At 41.0% G+C, this 20183-nt stretch overlaps 1 protein-coding gene across 3 annotated transcripts; it reads right to left on the bottom strand.

Moving 5' to 3' along the window:
- Positions 1-2534: 2534 nt before the first annotated feature.
- Positions 2535-13457, bottom strand: TSEN2 (tRNA splicing endonuclease subunit 2). 3 transcript variants are annotated; one of them, XM_037384667.1, is made up of 12 exons: positions 13385-13457; positions 12160-12350; positions 11390-11471; positions 10617-10653; positions 8343-8859; positions 8154-8231; positions 7522-7572; positions 6722-6860; positions 4782-4818; positions 4005-4116; positions 3316-3405; positions 2535-2837 (listed from the first exon to the last, which is right to left on the bottom strand). In XM_037384667.1, the coding sequence occupies exons 2-12, from the start codon at positions 12331-12333 to the stop codon at positions 2778-2780; spliced, it is 1377 nt and encodes a 458-aa protein (XP_037240564.1). In that variant the 5' UTR covers positions 12334-12350; positions 13385-13457; the 3' UTR covers positions 2535-2777. The 3 variants fall into 3 exon arrangements, 2 of the variants coding, with proteins under 2 accessions (XP_037240564.1, XP_037240565.1); XM_037384668.1 differs by lacking the exon at positions 13385-13457 and adding an exon at positions 12951-13333; XR_005103810.1 differs by having other exon boundaries at positions 2819-2837; positions 3316-3379.
- Between the last annotated feature and the right edge of the window lie 6726 nt (positions 13458-20183).

The following is a 20183-nucleotide window of genomic DNA, read 5'->3' as shown; positions in this document are numbered from 1 at the left end:
TACATTTTGCACATTTGTTCCTCAATCCAAGACAGGTGCTTAACGTTAAAAGATAATAATTTAGTGTCTCTGTTAGTATCCGTAATAAGAAATGGACTCCTCAGGATTCCTCTCAGAGTTAAAACTTTACAACTTAACAAAAAGAAATTTAAGTTAAAAAAAATTAAAGATATCCTCCAACAGCACTTTTACCTGTTGTACATTACATGGAAGTGTATGCTGAAGTCAGAATTGTGCAGTCCATAATTTTGTGCAATTTCACTTTACTTTTGGTTCTGGTTTAAGAAAATAATTTCAGCTTTTTTTTTTTTCCCTTCTGCTAATTTCTGCAAAGAAAGCTGGTTTTAGTCTAGATTCAGGTCCTGTTTTCTCAAAGATGGAGATGTAGTCATGAACGATTGGGGTTTTGTCCACATCCAGTTTATACTTTTGTAGACACAAACCGCACTGACCCTGCCCACCCAATACTCTTTTTAAGTGCCAACACACTTCACATACTTCCCCCTTCATGTTCTTCCACTTCTTGCTAAATTCTAAGTTATAGATCCTTTAAAAGCATATTAAAAAAACACAACACAATAGAGATCAGCTTGAAACGCGCAATTCTGCTGCTAAGAGACCTCCCATCCACCTGCTCCTAGTGCAAGTCAGAATTCTTTGACTAGGATTTAGCTTACAAAGTAACTGTGCTATGCTACTTCTGAGCAAATCAGAGCCCATACCTCATTTAAATATTGTATTTAAAATGGTAAAATATAAACACAATGGCAAGTATCAGTGCCATGGTACAACTATCTAATGCAAGTTATTTGCTACAACAGTGCTGATCTGCAGGTAGAAATAAAAACACCTTGCCACGTACAGTCAATGCATACATACCTGTCCAGCTTAAAGAAGCTGTTACGCAATTAACTTTTTCATTTTACATCTTTCCAGCACAAGTTCTATTAAATGAAAGCAAAGACAAGAAGATCTTCCACTTTGCCTACAGTTTCCTGCATTCAGGACATGGCTTTACAATCTAAACTGCCTAAGTAAACAAGAGTGTGGTTTTGCGTTTGGTGGGAACAGTCCAAGTTGACAGAATTTTTACCAGCTCTGGAAAATCTGTGACCAGGAGGCAAACCCCCTTTTGTAGTGAATGAAAACAGCAGAAAGAAAATCCAAAACTCTGTCGTTGTCACCAGCTATAACGTCTCCTTACTGTTGTAGCAAAGGGAGGGGGGGAATAAACATCTTAACAGCGTAGTGAAACAAGGAAGCCTATTGTTCAAACACCAAGATGGAATTCAAATGCCTGAATCTAAAGCAGCAACACTTAAAATGCAGGGTAGTTGATACTTAAACCTCCTGGCTCTACTTGAAAGACAGCTGAATACCTGCTGGGTTGGTTGGTTGGTTTTCCGAATGTGTCTTAGCAATAGTAAACATCATGTTTGGGAGCCTGCAGTCTAGGTGATTAAACCTTACGGAGAAGTTAGAAAATAGCAGGCACCTAGTGTGGCAGGGCAGAACGGCTCAGCACTGCCCTGTACCTCACTATACAAACGCCGTGGTGCCTCCCAGTCTGTTCTACCACATAACGACAGGCCAGGGCACAGAGAGCTACGAAAGCACTATGAAAAAAACCAACCACCAAACATACAGACTGTTGTAGTTGCTGGATAAAAGAAAAGCAGTGATGAAACTGAGACTTACACTGGCCAAGCCAGAGAAGCTGACTTCCCCTCACTAGCTCAGCAAATCATCGTTATTTTCTGCACAGTAACCCATTCTCAACAAAAGTAAAGGGCATCAACTTGTGGTCAGGGTATTTTACTCTCAGGGAGGAATCTTGTGCTGCAAATCCCAAAGGAAGAAAGACATTTTACCCAAATGGAGAAAGATGCCTAACACCTAACTTTGCCGTTAGGTGCTTTGACTCCAGAATTAATTTAAATCCTTGCACGTTCTGAGGGAAGTTCCTCAATTCTCATCAGTGGTTGTGAAAATAAGCCACTAAATTCCAGGGTCTAGGCACCTAACAGCAGCGTGTTACAATGCTCAACAATGCAAAAACCAGATCTCTCCCCAAATCTAAGCTTGTGCAACTTCAGCAAGGCTATGAAGTCAGGTTTTGTTTGAAGAAGAATGGTACCACAGGCATCCCAAAAGGCTACTTGACTGGCTGGAATTGCTGCTGTTTTTTAACAAGTTAAAACCCAGTTAAAAACCAGTTAAAGGACTATCAAGTTTAAATTCTCATTTCTGAAGAAATGTAGGACCTTGGGCTGAGCCAGGAAATTAAGATAGCCTTACAGCTCCCAAGTTCAACACTGAAGAACCTGTGAGGTATTCCCAGAAAATGTTCAATCCCCCATTGCTTAGGCTTTCAGGCAGACGGGTTTTGCACTTCAGTGGCTCTGCAGGCCACAGTGCCTATTCAGCACTAATGCCTGGATCTGTCATAATAGTAGAAGTACCATTACTAATCACTGCAGAGTAGCCACCACGCAAACATACACATTTATCAGTTTTAAGGGAACAAACAAGTATTTTGAGTCAGAACACAGGTTTAATTTTTTCCCCTTCAAATGCATTATTATAGTTCACTTGTGTTTTTCAGTACAACATTCTCTCCAGTAAACAGGATTTACCTCGTTTTAAATAGAATTTATACATACCAGCTGAGTATGTCGATAGAAACCATTCTGAGGCAATGGTTCATCGTGAGAAGATCAGGTAAAAAACCAACAAGAAGTGGTTTCAAAAATACTAAGTTTTTCCTATACAGTCAGTTAAAATTCATCTTGCTCACTGCGCTCACGAGAAGAAACCCAACGAGATACAATCAGTTCCTGAAATAAAAAACAGCGATTATTGGGGGTGGGGAAGCTACAGAGAGCCAGTGAGGGATGGAGATTAAACCTTTAGCAAATTGACATATATCATGCGACCACTGAGAAATTTTAGTAGAGGACTACATTTGTTCCTGAAGTGAGCTGGTGTCTCACATTTTTTCTCCCTTAATTTTTAAACAAGCATTAACCTTACAGTCTCTGTGGGTATCCCTGCTTCCCCATGCAAATGCTCACAATTCACAGTAGCAACAACATTAAAATTTCGATTAGATCTTAAGTCTTTAAAAAGCCTGCAATGCACTCCTTTGTGCACGGACGGGGCACAAAGGAAATCTAGTTATTTTATCACAGTTACGCGTGCAAAAACCAAAGCATGCTAAAGAGCAAGCAACAGTTCCAAGGAGGCCCTTACAGTCAGCTGTCCAGCTGCCCCAAGGCAAAGCCACACTGCCAAAGGAGAGAAATAATTACTCACCTGAACCTTAATTCTTTTCATACATTCTGGTGTCGACATCTCTTCTTCAGTCATGTCAGAAGGTCTAATCAAATAGCATAACATAAGTTCCTGTTAACAGAAAACATGAGTACATTCATTTCAACCCATTTCTTTCTAGACAAGTTTTAGATTCGTTAGAAATGCAGCTACCAAGTCTCCTACGAGGTGTGTTCTGCCAGCCAGGTTGGGGAGAGCTGATACACATATCTCGTTTTACTTATCAAAGCATACAACTGCCATAAGATAAACTAGAATGGTAACACAACACCTGAGCACCCCAGCTGGGAGTGTGGAAGCACTATGTTTGAGGCTCTATCACAGTGAAAATTTTTTGGAAACTTTCAGTTTCACCCTTCAAAAGAAAATCCTGGTAGATGGAGAAGACTTTAAAAACAGAAGTGGCAAGTGGGAAAGAAGTGTCCCTCGGGTCTTCCTTCTGTTCCTCACACAACTTTTAACAGGTGACAAGACTTTAATAAGCTTCTTCCAGAATTCATCTGGATATTGACAAAGGAAACTTGCTTGCCTACTGGCAACTCAACACGTTCTTCAGCAGACCAGAAACAGGAGGATTCTCTTTCCAGCCTCACTCCCACTCCCTGTTCTTTGGAACTAAACTGTACATTTATCGTTTTAAAGCTATTTTAGAACTAGCATCTTACACTTACCTTAGAAGCATTAGCAGTTGTTCGGTTCAACCCAGACAAAGACTTCCAGCTGAGTGGTCTACGAAGAGAACCTTCAAAATTATCATCAACTAATTCAGCAATAACAGAGTAACTGGAAAACAAAGCAGATAGGCCGAGTCACAGAAAGAAAACTACTCTTTCAGGAAGATCATGAAACTTAAGAATCAGAACCTAAAAACTGGCGTTAAACAGTATGCCAGCATGCAGTAAGCAAGTTGTGAAACAAGTCTCTTTCTACTAGGAAAAGAGGAGAAAAGGTGAAGTTGTGAATATGCTCACTGGCACTTTCCCTCCCCACCCTTCTGCTAATGTTTGTAGCATTCTCTTACAGATGCCCATCTGACATTTATAACCAATTTATTATCTAGGAGTTCAACCTGCCTCGCTAACAAATAAAGACAATTATCATCCCTTAGAAGTTTTTTCTCCCAAATTACACAAATTATTCATACTATATATTTTTAAAAGTCAGTATTACTAAATCAAATCACTTTCCTGAGTGCATTCATCATGTGAGTGCTAAATATGCTCATTGAAACTTTTTAGTTTTTAATGTCTTACTACTATTATATGAATTCAATGAAATTGTGTTATTTAGTACCTCTGCTAAAAGGACTTTTGCATTCCCAGGATGAATGCCTCTGGCAAAGTATTTTGCATGAAGAATATGTGCTTAACCAATGAAGATACTAAATTTGTGTGAGAAAAATTTACTGATTTGAACTAGGAAATTAGACAGAAACATGAGCTTCAAACCTTGCATGATAGAAAGGGGGGCCTTTTCGATACAGCACTGAAATGAGAGAGAAACACCTCAGTTAGATAATCACGGAGTTTCCATCCGAGTTTAATACCAGGCCCACAAATATTTCCAAATGTTTTGTCAGTTTTAATTACACAAGAGAAAACTTCAACGCTTTTGAATTCTGCTCAGAATTAAGTTGCCCCAGCAAGTGGAGAGAGAAGGAAGAGAAAAAAAGCCGTGGGAACAGCAGGGTGACTGAAGGCAGGGGGTGGCAGGTAAAAGATAAAATAGAAGAGCCAAAGGACAGTTAGCAATTGCAGTGGGATAAAGAATTCTTCAACAGACTCATGCTTTTAACCCTGTATTTGTAAAGAAGTTGAGCCACTGGAGTAGAAGTAAAAGATCACAATAAGCCATCAAATTTCTGTTCCAATCAAGCATTTTCCACAAGTTTTAGGAGAGGCACGGGTCAAGTTCTTACATACTGCCCACCAGAGCCACCAAAAGTTCCTTCTTTATATAAGGGTACACAAGACTCGTTGAAGCTGGACTGCTGCCTTGAGAGCTAAATGGTTGCATTTCCCGTCTTCCCTTTGCCACGAGCTTGAAGAGGGGCCTTTAACTAGCACAGCTTTTCTTACACAGCTGGCTAGCATAGCCCCTGTCAGGAAAAGGTCGAGTAGCACTTCATTCCAGCGACAACCACGATTTGCACACTATTCATTATAAGCAATTGTAGTAATATCAGCTGTAAGAAGGTACTGCCAAAGAACAAGAAGGAGCTCAGGAGTAAGGCAGAACTCTTGCCAGCCTTAAACTAATCCAATTCCTTTGCCTGGCACAAATCCAAAGGCAGCGATATGCTGAACAACAAATTCAGACCCAAACGTGAACAGTGAACAAACTAGTATAAATTTCATGTGCACATCAGGCGACCAGTAGCAAAACCCCACCTACAGCCCAGGGTACCAGGAGCAGTAATGATTAATTCAGCCAAACCTACACCCCGAGCTAAGGGACTAGCTCAGCACAACCTCGACATACTCAAATACACACCACCCCCCCAAATTATATAACTATATTAAAATACCTGCTGGTCTGCATGCATACATTAAAAAACATCTCCCGTTATGCACATTTTCCTGTAATGACAGGCACTACTGTACTGTTCATGTTGATGTGAGCTGAATGTAGTTCTTGAATTACTTAGCAAGGGATTATGGACCCTACTAATTTTTTTCTGTGAGATTAAAACCCCTACCATTAACAAACAAGCACGTCCCTTCCCCCTCCTCCCCTCACCCCCCCAAAAAATAGTAACTCGTACAGAGAAAGTTTTAGCAGTAAGTTCAGCCAGCAGAAGCCCAACTTCCATTAAACGAGACTAACAATGAGATGCGTGGAGAATTGGGATCTAGATGCAAACTTGCTATTCCCGAGACTATCATGTTAACACTGCAGAATCCCAGCGTGGCTGGGGTTGGAAATGACCGCTGGAAAGCATCTAGTCCAACCCCCTGCTAAAGCCTGTTCACCTACAGCAGGCTGCTGAGTTGCATCCAGGCAGGTTTTGAACTCCTCCAGAGAAGAGACTCCACAACCTCTCTAGGCCGTAACACAGCAGAAAATGGGTTTAGATGGGGACAGAGAAACTTGGGAAGGGAATTGCAGTGCAATCCTGTATTAATTATTAACCTCACGAAGCAAAACAACAGGCCGTTTGAGCTGTCTCTTCAGCTACTAGATATGTGATGCTATTTTCCACTCATATCCTAATTTTATTGCTAAGTTATAGTCTGGCCAAAAATGTCTCTTGCCAACTACAAGCAGCAAAACCTGTTCCAGGCATGTGGCTCCTCATCACCGAATTCATCTTTGGCACCGGAGTTTTGCACTGCCTGAAGAGAAGTCAGTTGCACATGATTCAATTTTTTTTTTTAAAGCCACTCACAGAGATCAGTCCCATACTTCAGTCCGACTTTGGGGACCCAACCCTTACTGCGGAAGTAGTGGTACGCCATGTAGGTAGTTTTAAAATCAGGCTTCACTTCGCTGAAAACTTCCCATAGCTTCAAAATGGTTAGGGGCTCCTAAAAATCACAAAGGCATTAACGTGACTATATTAATATTAAGCAGATATAGAATACTGTGTGTAGTAGCGCATAACAGCCAAATATCAAATATCTGCAAAGAGCAAGAACTTCAGGCAATAAATTATGGAATCCCTAAATATAAGACAGAAACCTGCTGCTCTATTTAGTGGTTTTTTTAGCATTTCACCATCAGTCCCATAATGCCCTTGATTAAAGGAAAATTTGATATATCTTAAACTAGAAGCACAGGTTTCAATTATTTTGTCATTAGATTAACAATAGCTTGATATACTTACAGATTAATGCTTAAAACTCCAAGGAATTTTCCTGTTTCAGGAAAGAGACTGTTTACCATGTTATTCCTCCCATACTTGCTTTCCCCATACTTCCTGCCTGAGTTACAACAAAAACCTTTCCCTACAGAAAGACTGTGCTTAACAATATTTGCCTTGGTAAACTTAACACTTTCAAAGCCATATTTCATAAACATATCAAAATACCATTACTTATAAGAAAAACTTCCTAATTACTTTGTTTGGTATTTCCTGCTTCAGAATTAACAGCATAAAATACTGCCACAGTAGTAAAAATTTCAGATCAAAACATATCCAAACTGATGTTATCCCCAGTAATCCAAAAACTAATCCAAATCTCTTACCTCACCATAATAAATACTTAAACATCCCAGAGCATACACCAAGAAAAAAGCCTGAAAAAATAAACAGAGTAAGTTTAACTGATAATTACTCTTGTAGTTCATAATCCATGTAAGAACAAAGGCCCAAAATAATCTTATACAACCATCCTGTCATCACAACAAACAAGTTGCCTGAAGATTTTCTTTGAGATTTGTCTTCATGACCTTTACATTTCAACAGACACAGCACTACAAAAAAAAAATTATGAAAAATAATCTAGTCTGTAGACTACCGAAGGCACGGTGTTAAAACTAACATATGTGAATATATTTAGAAGCAGCACAACCAAAGCAGGACTTAAATAAATGTTATATTCCTGGCACTTCTATACTTAAGTGCTATCACTGGTCTCTTTTTCAGTGGGAATATTCATCTAAAGCAAATGGGATTGGAGCCTATATATTTTTTAACCATATCATGTAACTATTGCAGATTATTAAAAATAAATTTAATGACTAAGACAATCCAAGTAATTAGGAGACACTGGAGAACTCTGTACCTTAGAAACAGGTATTAAATTATATTGTAACACAGATTAATGTTTACTTTTCAGATTAAAAGCAAAACAACTTGTACTGTACTTGAAACATACCTCTTCCAAGCTGAGTTGTAAATATTCAAAAATCCTGAATGGATTTTTTCTGCATACTAGTTTTTCCTTCTTGATAAGCTACAAGAAAAATTTACTATATTACTAAAATGTTAAACTGGAAAATATAGTGAATTCTGAAAATAGCACTGACGCTATCATTTTTCTAAGATTAGGATACTCTATCCTTACATTTCCTTGCGCATGAGCTGAGTCACCTTCAGGACATAAGCTACCTTCTTCTTCCTCTTGCACCAATACATATTCTGGAGCACATTCTTTTGATCTGATCACCTCACAAGATCTTTGCTCAGTGCTCTCTTTAGCCTTGCAGCTGCAATGCACAAAACCATGCTTCTGGCAAGATGCTTCCGCTATCTCTTTCAAGTCACTTTGTTCCTGTTCTTTAGAGGCACATATGGCCGCTGGATCTCCTTCCAAACCCGCTTTCTTGTGGTCTTCGTTCTGATTCTGAGGACTTAGGGCTACTACATTCCCAGCACCTGTAGAACACTGTCTGGAAAGTTCTGTATTTTCTGTATTTGGGCCCATTGTGTTGCAACTATTACTGGTTTGCTCAGCTCCATCCTTTTCCAAAAGTGGTAGCTCAAGAGGTTTAGTGTAATTTTCGAGAATCTTGGTAACCGAGCAGTCATCAAATCCTTGCTGTCGCAAAATACTTTTAGCCCACTGAACATGACACTGGTACCTAGTAAACAAGTAGAATAAATGAGAAGTTCTAGGGCATTACATCCTTTAATTAACAAATAAAAACCAGCACCTTAAAAAGATTTGGTATAGTTCACAAACAAAATTTGAACACCCCCCACTACCTGCTACCCAAAAGACAAGCATGCACAATGTAACAGGACTCCAGTCTTCAAGAAGCTGCAGATCTTTGGTTTGCCTTTCAAATTTTTGCGGTAACAAACGCCACTAGTGAACGCTGCACAAGAACCATGCATTGAGGACTACTGCTATATAGTTTCAAGCAGCAAGAACTTCATCAGACAAAAATTCCCTTCTCCCATAGAAGCTTTAAGCCTGAATTCCCTGCAAAACCATCTTGGTATCAGAGCTTGCATGATTAAAATACGCAACAAGACTTTGTATATAGAGCTCTCACACTCTTCATCTATTATATACAGCTAACTACTGAGAACACTACCTTCAACACTGTTTTAACAATCTTTGAAACAGCAACAGCATACCAAAAACACCAGTGTAAAAATCGTAAGTAGAAACCACCTTCAGTTTTAACCAAAACCCTCACATCTCTGAGAAATAACAATAATCCCATCAGTGAGATAGTAGCTGAAAGCTGTAAATATTTCTAATATTTTTCAATTCTCATGGAGTTTTTAGTACCCCTTCAATTATTTCTCCTTGGACGAGAACATTAATATTCAGTGGAAGACATTAATCATCATTCCGTGACAGTTACAGGCAGCTCAGTGTAGCTGTCCTTATTCAAACCTGGGCAACTCTGCTACAGTATTCTTTATTTCCCCCAATAAAATCCTAACACAGCAATCGCAAACCAGGTAACGCAGAACTACAAAGGCAATTAAATGCAAATGTCATGTGTCAACATAAAATACAAGTCCCTCTGAAGTCTCATAATAAAGCTATACAATTCAGTGCTGAACTTTTTGTTGGAAAAAATAGACTCCTCTTTGTCCTATGATTAATCACCATATAATTTGCGCTTACAGAGCTCTACTGATACAGACCATGATGCACTTTCTGCACCAATGTAATTACACTCGCATCGATGCTCAGCTGTATTTGCTGGCACATAAAGTAATCACTAAGTAGACAAGTAAGAATGACAAGTGTTTCTGCAAGCAGCAGCAACTGTAGCAGCAGCAGCAGCTATATTGCTACTGTTTGTCTTACCCAAAGTTGAGGACTGAAAGAGCATAATTTTTAAATTTAGATAAAGTAAAAGTTCGAGAGTTATAAGATTAAAGCAGAGTAACTTGCACACTTTTTGCAGCTAGTTCATAAACTATTTAAGGTGAACAAACTACCTATGGGGTCCAACACCGTTTTGCTAAATGTGCAAATTAGCAATGTTAATAGAGACTTTAAAAAGAAAGGTAAACCATTTATCTGTTATAGGAGTTCAAGAGCTGCTTCAGCCCACACTGTAATTCTTCAATAAGGAAATGGGAGAGATATTTTAAATAGCCTGCCCCAGAAACTTCCTTCTCCTCCTCAGCTAAGAAACAAGTTTATTATGCTTGATATTATTACAAATGAATTACCTATGAGCTTAGATGAAAAACCATGCTCAATATCACCTACTCTATTTCTGGTTTTTCTAATGTGATTTATAAATGAAATAAAAAGAAAATAAATAGAAGTCATCATTATTATTTATACTGCCAACAATCTGAAAACCAGTAAGCAAACAGAATCTGTTTCCTAAAAAAATCTAAGAATTAATGTAAATTAACTTACTTTTTAGATGTAATTATAGGCAAGTTTAGGTTAGCACCTGTATAGAGAAAAAAAAAAAATCATACATTGTTTCATCAATATAAAAATGCTTTCTTGTGATTTCAATCACTGAAGTAACCTGCAGCCCTGTAATTACCCCCATTTTCAACAATGTATGCCATTTTGGTCCCACTTGTATGCAGGAAGGACACAGCAGAACTAGAAAAGGTACAGAGGTTACAGTTTGAACATGAGGAACAACCAAATACAGTGTTTTTCTCTGGCCTGTAAAAAGCCAACTACAGAGGGATATGATAAAATCCAGTGATGTCTACGGAGAGTTAACTGTCACAGAAAAATAAAGAATGACAGTCTTTCTATAAACAACCAAGAGTAGACTAGATGTAATTGGCTATAAACACATTACAAATGTCACATATTCTTGCCTCATGATTTCACAGACACTATAAATCTACTGATTAAACCCAAGAAAAACTGGACAGTTATATGAAGAAAAGTCCAAGGATGATACCTTTACTTACAGACTTCCTAAGCAACAAATCAGTGAAGGCTAGAAGAATGCACTAAGGAGCTATCGACATATGTTTCCTGTTGTATTTTTCCTAGGCATCTTGTACTGGCCATCATCAGGTATGGGGAGAGAGAGATCCTTGAGCTGACCCAGTAGAGATTATTTTTCTGTATGCAATTTATAAACATATATCTTCAATGAGCAAAGAAAAGTGAAAGGTACTATTAGAATAGTGATGAAGGTACAAATGGGCACAATTTACCTTGCCACTTAGCAACCAGTGAGGGGTCTGAAATGCTGTACATCGGCCGACTTTTTGAAAGGATACCTTTTCCAAAATAGCCCTTCAGAGAAAAGGAAAAGTCCTCATTATGACACAAAAATTAACTTCTTTCCAAATTACAAAGAGATTTAACTCAAAGATTTAACCAGTGGAGAGTGTTGAGTCTTTTTTCTCAGTTCTAAATACTTGTCAGGTGACACCCCAAGTAAATTTCAAAAGCAGATACAGAAGAAAACACCTGTATATCAAAGCTGTGACAATGCATAATAGAAAACAAAGAGATGGATAAAGCTACTGCATAAGAATGGTGGTGAAATGGTACTTGGACATAAAAGGCTTAAGCGTAGCTTATATTACTCAGGCAGAAATCACTCTGAAGTGAAAAGTATACGAACACTTATAAAACATTAATTCTCCAACCTCCTGAGCTTTAAAAACAAGAAAATGCTTTTACAAGGTTGCACAAAATGTTGAAAGGTGAAATAAACATGACAAATGTGAAGTCTTCATAGCTGTATTTTAGCTCACAATGTCACTTCATTCCAAAATTTATTTGCTGGGATAAAATACTTTTCAGATATGACACAGAATGTATGTCTTGTAATGATTCCAGGAGAGGAGGGAGACACAAGAGAATTACTGGAGGCCGAAAAGGAAGGAAAGCATAAAGGCAGACAGATTTTAACATAAGTAGTATGCCTTGCCTACATTTTAAACACTAAAAATACTGTGCAAACAGGGTACAGCACCTTGTTATAAAGCTGTTCAATATCATCAGGGTTCCGCACAATAACATTACTGTTAATGATTTCAGCCCGGCACATTCTGAAATCCTTCCCACCTACATCCACAGGAAAGGGAGAGTCGTATGACTCAAAAACTCTTCTTTTCCTTCTTGGGGGATGAAAAACCGCTTCAGCCATTTCTTAAATGTTTCCTCCTACAAAGTGGAAACAAAGCATTTAACATTCAGGAGTTAAAGTGCACCTATTTTTATATGTTTCAGCGGTATTCCCTTCCCAATAGCAAATCAGCAATGAATCCTACAGCTCTGTCCAGGTGTAATTCCGCAGCTGCTGTGCCAGACACCGCAGTGATGATGTGCGGGTGCAGCTGGAAATGTTTTTAGATAAAAGTAGAAGTTTTAGAGTTATAAGGTTAAAGGAAACAGAGTAACTAACTTGCACACTCTTTGCAGTTAGTTCATATACAACTTAAGGTGAACAAACTACATATGTGGTCCAACACTGTTTTGCTAAATGTGGCAATTAGCAATGTTAATAGAGACTTTCAAAAATAAAAAAGGTAAACCATTTATCTATTATAGGAGTTCAAGAGCTGCTTCAGCCCACACTACAATTCTTCAATAAGGAAATGGGAGAGATATTTTAAATAGCCTGCCCCAGAAACTTCTCTTTCTCCTCCTCAGCTCAGAAACCTCGGCTGCTGGAAACGTTTCCAGACTCAAGCAGACGACCGAGCAGAAAAGCACAGACTGCAGCACACCGGTGCCTAAATATAAACTGTTTTCAATAATTACGGGAAGAAATTTTGACGAGCGAGGCACCGCTTGGCGGGTTTCTCTTCGTTAACCCGGGCAGCCCTCCCGCAGGGCGGCGCAGGGAGTCCGGGGCTCCAGCACGGCGCAGGCCGGGCCGCCAGGGCCCTGCCGCGGCCCGGGGGGGTGGGCCCCGGGGGGTGCCCGGGAGCGGCCTTCGCGCAGGGCCGGGTCCGGCCCCGGCGGGAGAACCAGCGCCCACCGCCCCGCCCGCTAGGGCCTAGGCCCGGGCCAGCAGCGCGGCGCCTCGGCCCAGCCCCCACACAGCGCCCACCCCGCCCCGCCGCCGGCAGCCCCGCCAGGGTCGCGGCGCTGGGGAGCCGGGCGGGGAGCGGGGGGTCCCGGCCAGGCCCCGCGGCCACAGCCCGGCCGCCGCCGCCCGCCCGTCGCCACAGCAGCCGCGCGCCCCCACGCACCCGTCCGCGCCGCACGAGCAGGCCGCGCGCCGGCGGGCAGCGCCACCCCAGCCCGCCCCGCCGGAGCCGCGCGTGCGCACGCAGCGCCCCGGCCCCGCCCCGCCCGGTGCCCCTCCCCCAGCCCGCCCAGGGGCCGCGCCCGCCCGCGGAGCCCCAGCCCCGGGGTGCGGGTGCGAGTGGGGCGGCGGGCCGGGCCGGCCCTGGGCTGCGCGGCGTGAGGGGTGGCGGGGGTGGCGACCGGGCGAAGGAGCGCGGAGGCTTCCGCACCGCCGCGCTGCCGGCCTCGCCGCTGCTGCAGAGCGGCCGCTGCTGGCGGAAATCACAGTGAGGGGAACGGGCGGTTTTGTGCGGAACGCCCGCCCTGAGGGGAACGGGGGCGGCTGCGGCACACGGGCGGGGGAGGCCCGGTGGCTGTGGGCGGGGAGGCGGGGGGCAGTGCTCGGCTCCGGGCGGCTGTTCCTGGCGGTGTAACAGGCCCCTGACACGGCGCGACCCGTTAGCGCCCGGGTAACGCGGTGCCCTTGCACGACGGGCAGCAGCGGGCCGGGGAGGGCGCAGCTGGTCGCCGCAGCTGAGTGCGCTGGTGCGACTCGACAAGGGGAAGTCCCTGAATAAAACCGAAAGCATTTTCTCTAGCTGGTGGGGAGCAGACGTCTCCTTTTGTTTTGATGAGACGCTGAACTTGTTACCCGTGTGAGCCTCGCTCATCAAATTCATCATCGCACACACACTCGCGATGCGGCGACTCTTTTATTCTGAGGATTTTTATTTAGTTGTGAGGTACCGCTATCAAAGGAATGGATCCAGAGCATTTTGGCTCCAGGGAGGCTGACCCTCAGTAGAGTGCTCTGATTGACGTCAGTGAATTCACTAATGAAAAGTTGTAAAAATACATCATTCTTACGAGGCATTTAATGTTTTATTCCCATTTTACAGAGAGACTTGTGAGCCGTGGGGCGGGCAGTGATGGCTATAAGGCCACACTAAGGGAAATGTAGTGCAAAACACGAAAATACTAAGCTGGTGTTGTTACATTTTTTCCTACAAGGTCCACTTTATATACTGGCTATGAATGTTAATTTATTTGGAATGTTGATTCATATACAAAGTGTTGAAGCTAAACCACAGAGAATTCTCCTGTATTTGTGCCACCAAGTACACAGCAACACTCTGATAACTTCAGGTTCATTTGTAGAGCTCTACCATTCAAATACCCGTACATTAAAGTATGCTAGGTAACAACATGAAAGCAAAGATGTCACTGTTTCAAAATTCCTTCTAAATTCATCAAACCAAGTCTCATTTTAGTGGAAGCAGTGTTTATCTGTGCTAGATATATGTATATTTTCTCATTGTGCAAACACATTAGGTTGAGAGGTACCTTTCAGTGAGGAGCAGACAAAACATGAAAAAACTTTAGGTCAGTTGCTTTCCTTCACATCTCCTTATCTTCCTACAGCCTTGAGAGGGAAACCACAGCATACGCCATCCAGTCAATTAACTGAATCGCGCACACATTCCTTTGACCAAATATCTGCTCCCATTTCTGATTATAAGCCCAGATTTGTGCTTCAGCCAGAAATTTTGCTGTCTGAAGGACAAGCTTGCTTTAAGATGAGTCATGTCAAATTTTTTTTTAGCATATCAATAACTGTACAGACACTTCCGCAAATATCTGGATCTCCCTTTTTGTGATGAGACAGCAGATGACAAGGTGGCAGCTAAATGATTAGGCCGTAGCTCTGAAAGGCAAACCCTCAAGATTATAGTGATTCACAAACTGGAAGTGAGTCAGAAATGTCATACTGCAGTCAAGAGTGAAGAAGAGTGAGAAGAGTGACCTCTGAGAAAAGACTAAGATAACTCAGTCTAGAAAAGGTAAAAAGGGCAAAATAGAGCACTGCAAAGAGGGAGATATATGTTGTTCTGCGAAAATAACAGCAGGAACAAGGAGATTATATGGCAAAATAATATTGTACCTGTGAGGTGAGGACAACACTGTCATTACCTGGGAGGATTGTACAATGCCCATCACTGGAAATTTTGAGAGCAGGTTAGACAAACATCTTTCAGGAACAGTTCAAATAAAATTAATCCTGCCTTGAGACAAGGGACTGCACTAAAAGCACTGAAGATCCCTTTCCTGGGAGTTTTCAGGATTTATCCTGCCAGGAGCTTTTCTGATCTCTCTGCAGTGCGGCAGAAAATGCAATACTCTGCACTGCCCTACAGAGGCTGAAAGCCCGCAGCTTTTGCTAAATCACCTTTCAGCCGCACATTTCTGTTTTACAGTCTTACGCTTCAGCAATGTCATTATAAGAACAGACTATTTTTGTTGTCTCTCACTGATTCATTGTTTCTAACACAGAGTAATTGAATGCTTGCTGTTTCTTGACACTCAGATGAATTATTCCATTGCTCTTTATTAAATTAAGGTCCAAACCAACGTCAGCTTTCTGAAAAGACTAACATGACCCTCTTTTCTAAATCGTGATGAGAAGAACTTGGTTGTAACCCTTCAGTTCTAGAAATCCATTGCCTTAAACTTTGACACAGTCGCCTTTGCTCATAATTTTCAGTTGTCTGCTGCCTGACTTTCAGTGCCCTGTTTTTTATATTGCCATCCCCAGAATTTCCTATAGCGTGGTCTGATTCGGGGACACTGGTGCATGCGTAGTAGTTCCTCTCAACTAGCAATGTGTTTTGCCAGGGGGAAGTTGCTAGCTTCTGCTCTGTGCTGTTACAGGATTTCTCAGTAGGTGGTAGAGGAGAAGAACTGAAAAACGTTGAGGTGGAAAGAGATGCTCCTACCATCAGGCGTATTAAACCCTTTCTGTGACCACAGACGTGGTAATATCCTTTAAAATCTGCATAAGCATTTGCAGTCATGTACTCTCAGCCTTTCTGCAGTTGTGCCTTCCACAATGACTGTTCATCTGGAATAATTCCTATTAAACTTTCCATTTATAAAATAAAAGCTAATTTAATATTATATTAGCTAATATTTAAGAGCTAATATTAACTAATTTGCGTGTTATGAAGATTCTACTGCCAGTAAAGTTACATTGCCACATGCAGAAAAGTGCTAGGGAGTTTTGCTATCCGAGGTGGTTGCTTTCTGGATGTTTGGGGACTTTTATAGGCAGTCAGGAAGTTAATTCCCAGTCCTATCTCAGCCAAAACATACAGGCCAGGTACTCTTTAAATACATATTTTACATTCTTAGGCTTATTAAAAGAAACAGAAATGTCAGCCTGTAAAACTATTTGTCTATGTAGCAAGTTAGTAATAAAATCATAAAAGAATGACCTATTATTCTAGCCTCTTTAGGTAATTTTGGATTGTGTACCAAAAAGAAAAAAAAAAAAGTTTTGCATAGAATTCCATGAAATTCAAGTCATGATTCATCATCGGATTAATTTCTGTCTCTGGTTTCCACAGAATGTTCCTGTAAAGTTTTCTTACCCCATACTAGTTGGGGTCCACAAAAGAAACATTATGACACTTTGTTTTAAATAAAGACTGTTCCTTTCTCACAAGGTGATTTGAACAGTAGTTGGAGGATGGGCTGCAGTTATTTACATTAGCCAGTTCCAGTTTCCCCAGACTGACAGAAATTCCCATGGAAATTCTGGTTACATTAACTTTGACAGAGATACAGGACTGTTTTTGGAAACTTTAAAAACAACAACTAGGGAATACTTTTCATTTTTATTAATATGCAGTATCTTAATTTTGTTTATTAAAGAAATAAATCAAGGTTAGTTTCTGCTTAGTTTCAGATGCTTTTCACAGGAGACAAAAAAAGATAAGTCAGACAAATATTGGCCAAGCATCAACCCAGTAAGAAATCCCATAACAGCAGAAATCCCGAGGTGGATGGCAATAAAGTGAATAGCATGAGAAAAGAGAAGATTGAACATGAGTATGTAGCTAGCATACTTACTTCAGACATGGAAAATGATTTTGTTTTCTTGGAGATGAAACACACTTTGAGCAGGTATTGTTACAGATCCGTTTGATCTGGCTGACATCCCGTCACATCAGTGGATGACGCGAGGGCTCTCTGCCGACATCGCGGTGCGCAGTGTCGCCTTTCTGTCCTCATAGCTGGCTCTCAATTTGTGTTACAAACTGTATGCATTTGAAAACTATGTGAACATTCATTTTTTCTGCGTCAAGTCTTTCAACACCCCCAAAGTTATTGCTTTCCTGCTCCTCACAAAAGATCTGAGCTTGTAATTTTGGGGGAAATTAAGGGCACTTACAACCTCTGAGTTCTGCCCATCCCTTGAGCTCCATTATCAGATTTATTTACCTTTTGTTGAAGGAACATTTGTTCCTTCATGGGTCATTACTTTTTCTGCTTCATCAGTCACCTAGGTAAGTTGTTAAATGACGCACAGCTTCTGTTTTGCCAAATTCAGACTCTGTCACCTTCACCTCACGCAACTAAGCAATGGGCCAGGCAGTGAAAAGCAAAGACAAAACTCCAGGCTTCAGCAAGGTAATCAGTAAAAGTCCGTTTCATTTTTATTATTTTTAATTTCAATTGGAAAGAAAACTGTAATAATTCGGTGTCTCCACTAGATGTCCATGTTTCAGCAATTTTCAGTTACAACGTCAGTGAACCTAGCAGCCCTGTGCGAAATGCATGAAAAATGCTATGCTCCATTGAAAGATGTAAATACAAGATAGATTTTCATATTAGTGAAGTTGCGCACCTGGCTTTTTGTCTAAAAAGGCACTGAATTTAGCGCAGAACGCTCAAAATCCACCTTTTGCTTTGTACATCAATCATCTGCTCTCAGTAAAAGGTCCTTTACGGCTGGCAGACTCTTCAGATACCGAGTATTGCCTCTCTGGTTGTTTACAACCTTGTTTTTCATATTCTTTCCCAACTCATGTGCTTTGTATTAACTTGTAGGAATAAATAGGTGGAAAAAGAAAGCTTTCAAGATTTTTAGTCATGGGGTTTTGGTTGGTTTGTGTTTTTGTTTTTGTTTTTTTTTTCTGTTTGGCTTCTAGTTTTCCTATGCACAGTTCTTTTTTGCATTCAGATATGTGCAGAATCCTAAATCAGTGGCTCCAATTTTTAGATATGCCTGCGTGATTGTTAAATACTTGCTTTGCTCATTATATTTTTCTTCAAATATTGATGTCTAATATTTACCTACTTTCTCTGGGTATCTAATGGGTGTTGGAAGGCACAGTTATGTTCATGAGCACGTCAGTATGGTAGCTGAGCACACGTTCTTTTCTATGCTCACAATTTTAAACAAACCGTGTGCAGACAGCCTTTTGGCCTTGGTATTCATTTACTGGAGATGCTTTTCACTGCTTTGCCTGGGCAAGGGAACCTTATGGCAACTGCAAAGAGCGAGGCTTGCGCTCCATTTTAAGCGTGTGCTCATCTTCTGCCGAAGCGGTGAGTGCTGGGGCATGGGAAGTGCCAGGCTCCATCTCCAGACATCTCTGCATACGTGGGCAGGAGAGGATCTCTGTCATCATCTGCTCGTTTGCCTCAGCAAATCTGGAGGGTTATCTTTACCTTGCCAAATTGGTGACGTTCTTTCTCACTTCCTTGAGTACCTGCAATAGTGCAGAGATGCCAGTTTATGTCTCCATGATGTTTTTGTGATTTGCACACCCATTCGGTAACGAGAGACCAGCGGGGTGCTTCAAATACTAGGGAATTCCAAGGAGCTGACATGAAGGCCTTATATAAGATTACCAAATTCCATTCTAGGAACAACCCAGAAGAGAGATTTTTTCACTGTTTTTCTTCTGGTTTCCCAGGCATTTCCAGTTTTGCTAAATGTAAGGATAGAATAGATTTTAGAGAATGCTGTGTACCAGGCCATTTTAAGGCAGCTTCCAGGACCAGAGGCAAACTAGTCACTAGTGATTTATAATTCCCATAGATCTGAGTATAACATCTAAAGCTGAATTTGTCTCCAACGCTTTTACCTCATTTATAATATTAAGGAAACAGAGTAGTTTATTTTTGTTATATAACAAAATGAAAGTTTGGTGTCACTCCGTTTAATCTAGACCATGCCTGATCCAGGAATGTGCTTTAACATGGCTGTCTGCCTTTAAGCACATAAACAATCCTACTGGATTCAGATATTATCTGAAATGTGTCTCAAAGCTCATCCTAAATGCTGTCTAGGTTCATGTGTCACAACTGACAAAAGGACAAAATAACAAGCAAATCAAGATAAATCCCCAAATCATCACATTGTAAGAACTGAAATAAAACAAATAAATCAGTTTCTTGCCAAAAGTATATACATTTTTAAACACAGCACCTCCCCCCCTCCCCCCCCAAGAACATCCTCTTATGGAATATATCCCAATCTTCAGTATTTATTTTCCGTTTGTTTAATAACAGGAAAAGGTTTGTAGCTCTTTTGTTGAGTTTTACATGTCAGCATCTTAATATTCCTATGGCATTCTTAAAACTTTTACCAGGAAAAAAACCAGTGCCGTGGCCTGTACTAGGAAATGTTCTGTTTATTTTAAATGCATTTATGAGCACACAAAGGCAAACAATTACCTACCATAAACCAAGGGGACGACTTATAATGGCTTGGTGGCTCATTTGTACTTCTTTATATAGTTCCTTGGCTCATTTGTCCCTGCCCTTCCTGTGTTCTGTTTGTTACCTCTCCCTACCTTTTGAACTCAAATGTAGATCAAATCCTTCTTTTCATTTCCCCATTACCTGCTGGGCTCTGCTTCTTTTGGTGTCTCAGCCATTATGCACGTTGGGCTAAAGGTTTATCCAACATCT

The sequence above is a fragment of the Falco rusticolus genome, chromosome 4 (genome assembly GCF_015220075.1).
Source record: "Falco rusticolus isolate bFalRus1 chromosome 4, bFalRus1.pri, whole genome shotgun sequence".
NCBI lineage: Eukaryota > Metazoa > Chordata > Aves > Falconiformes > Falconidae > Falco > Falco rusticolus.
Note: the sequence above shows the minus strand (reverse complement) of the source record. Positions and strands in the feature narration are given on the sequence as shown.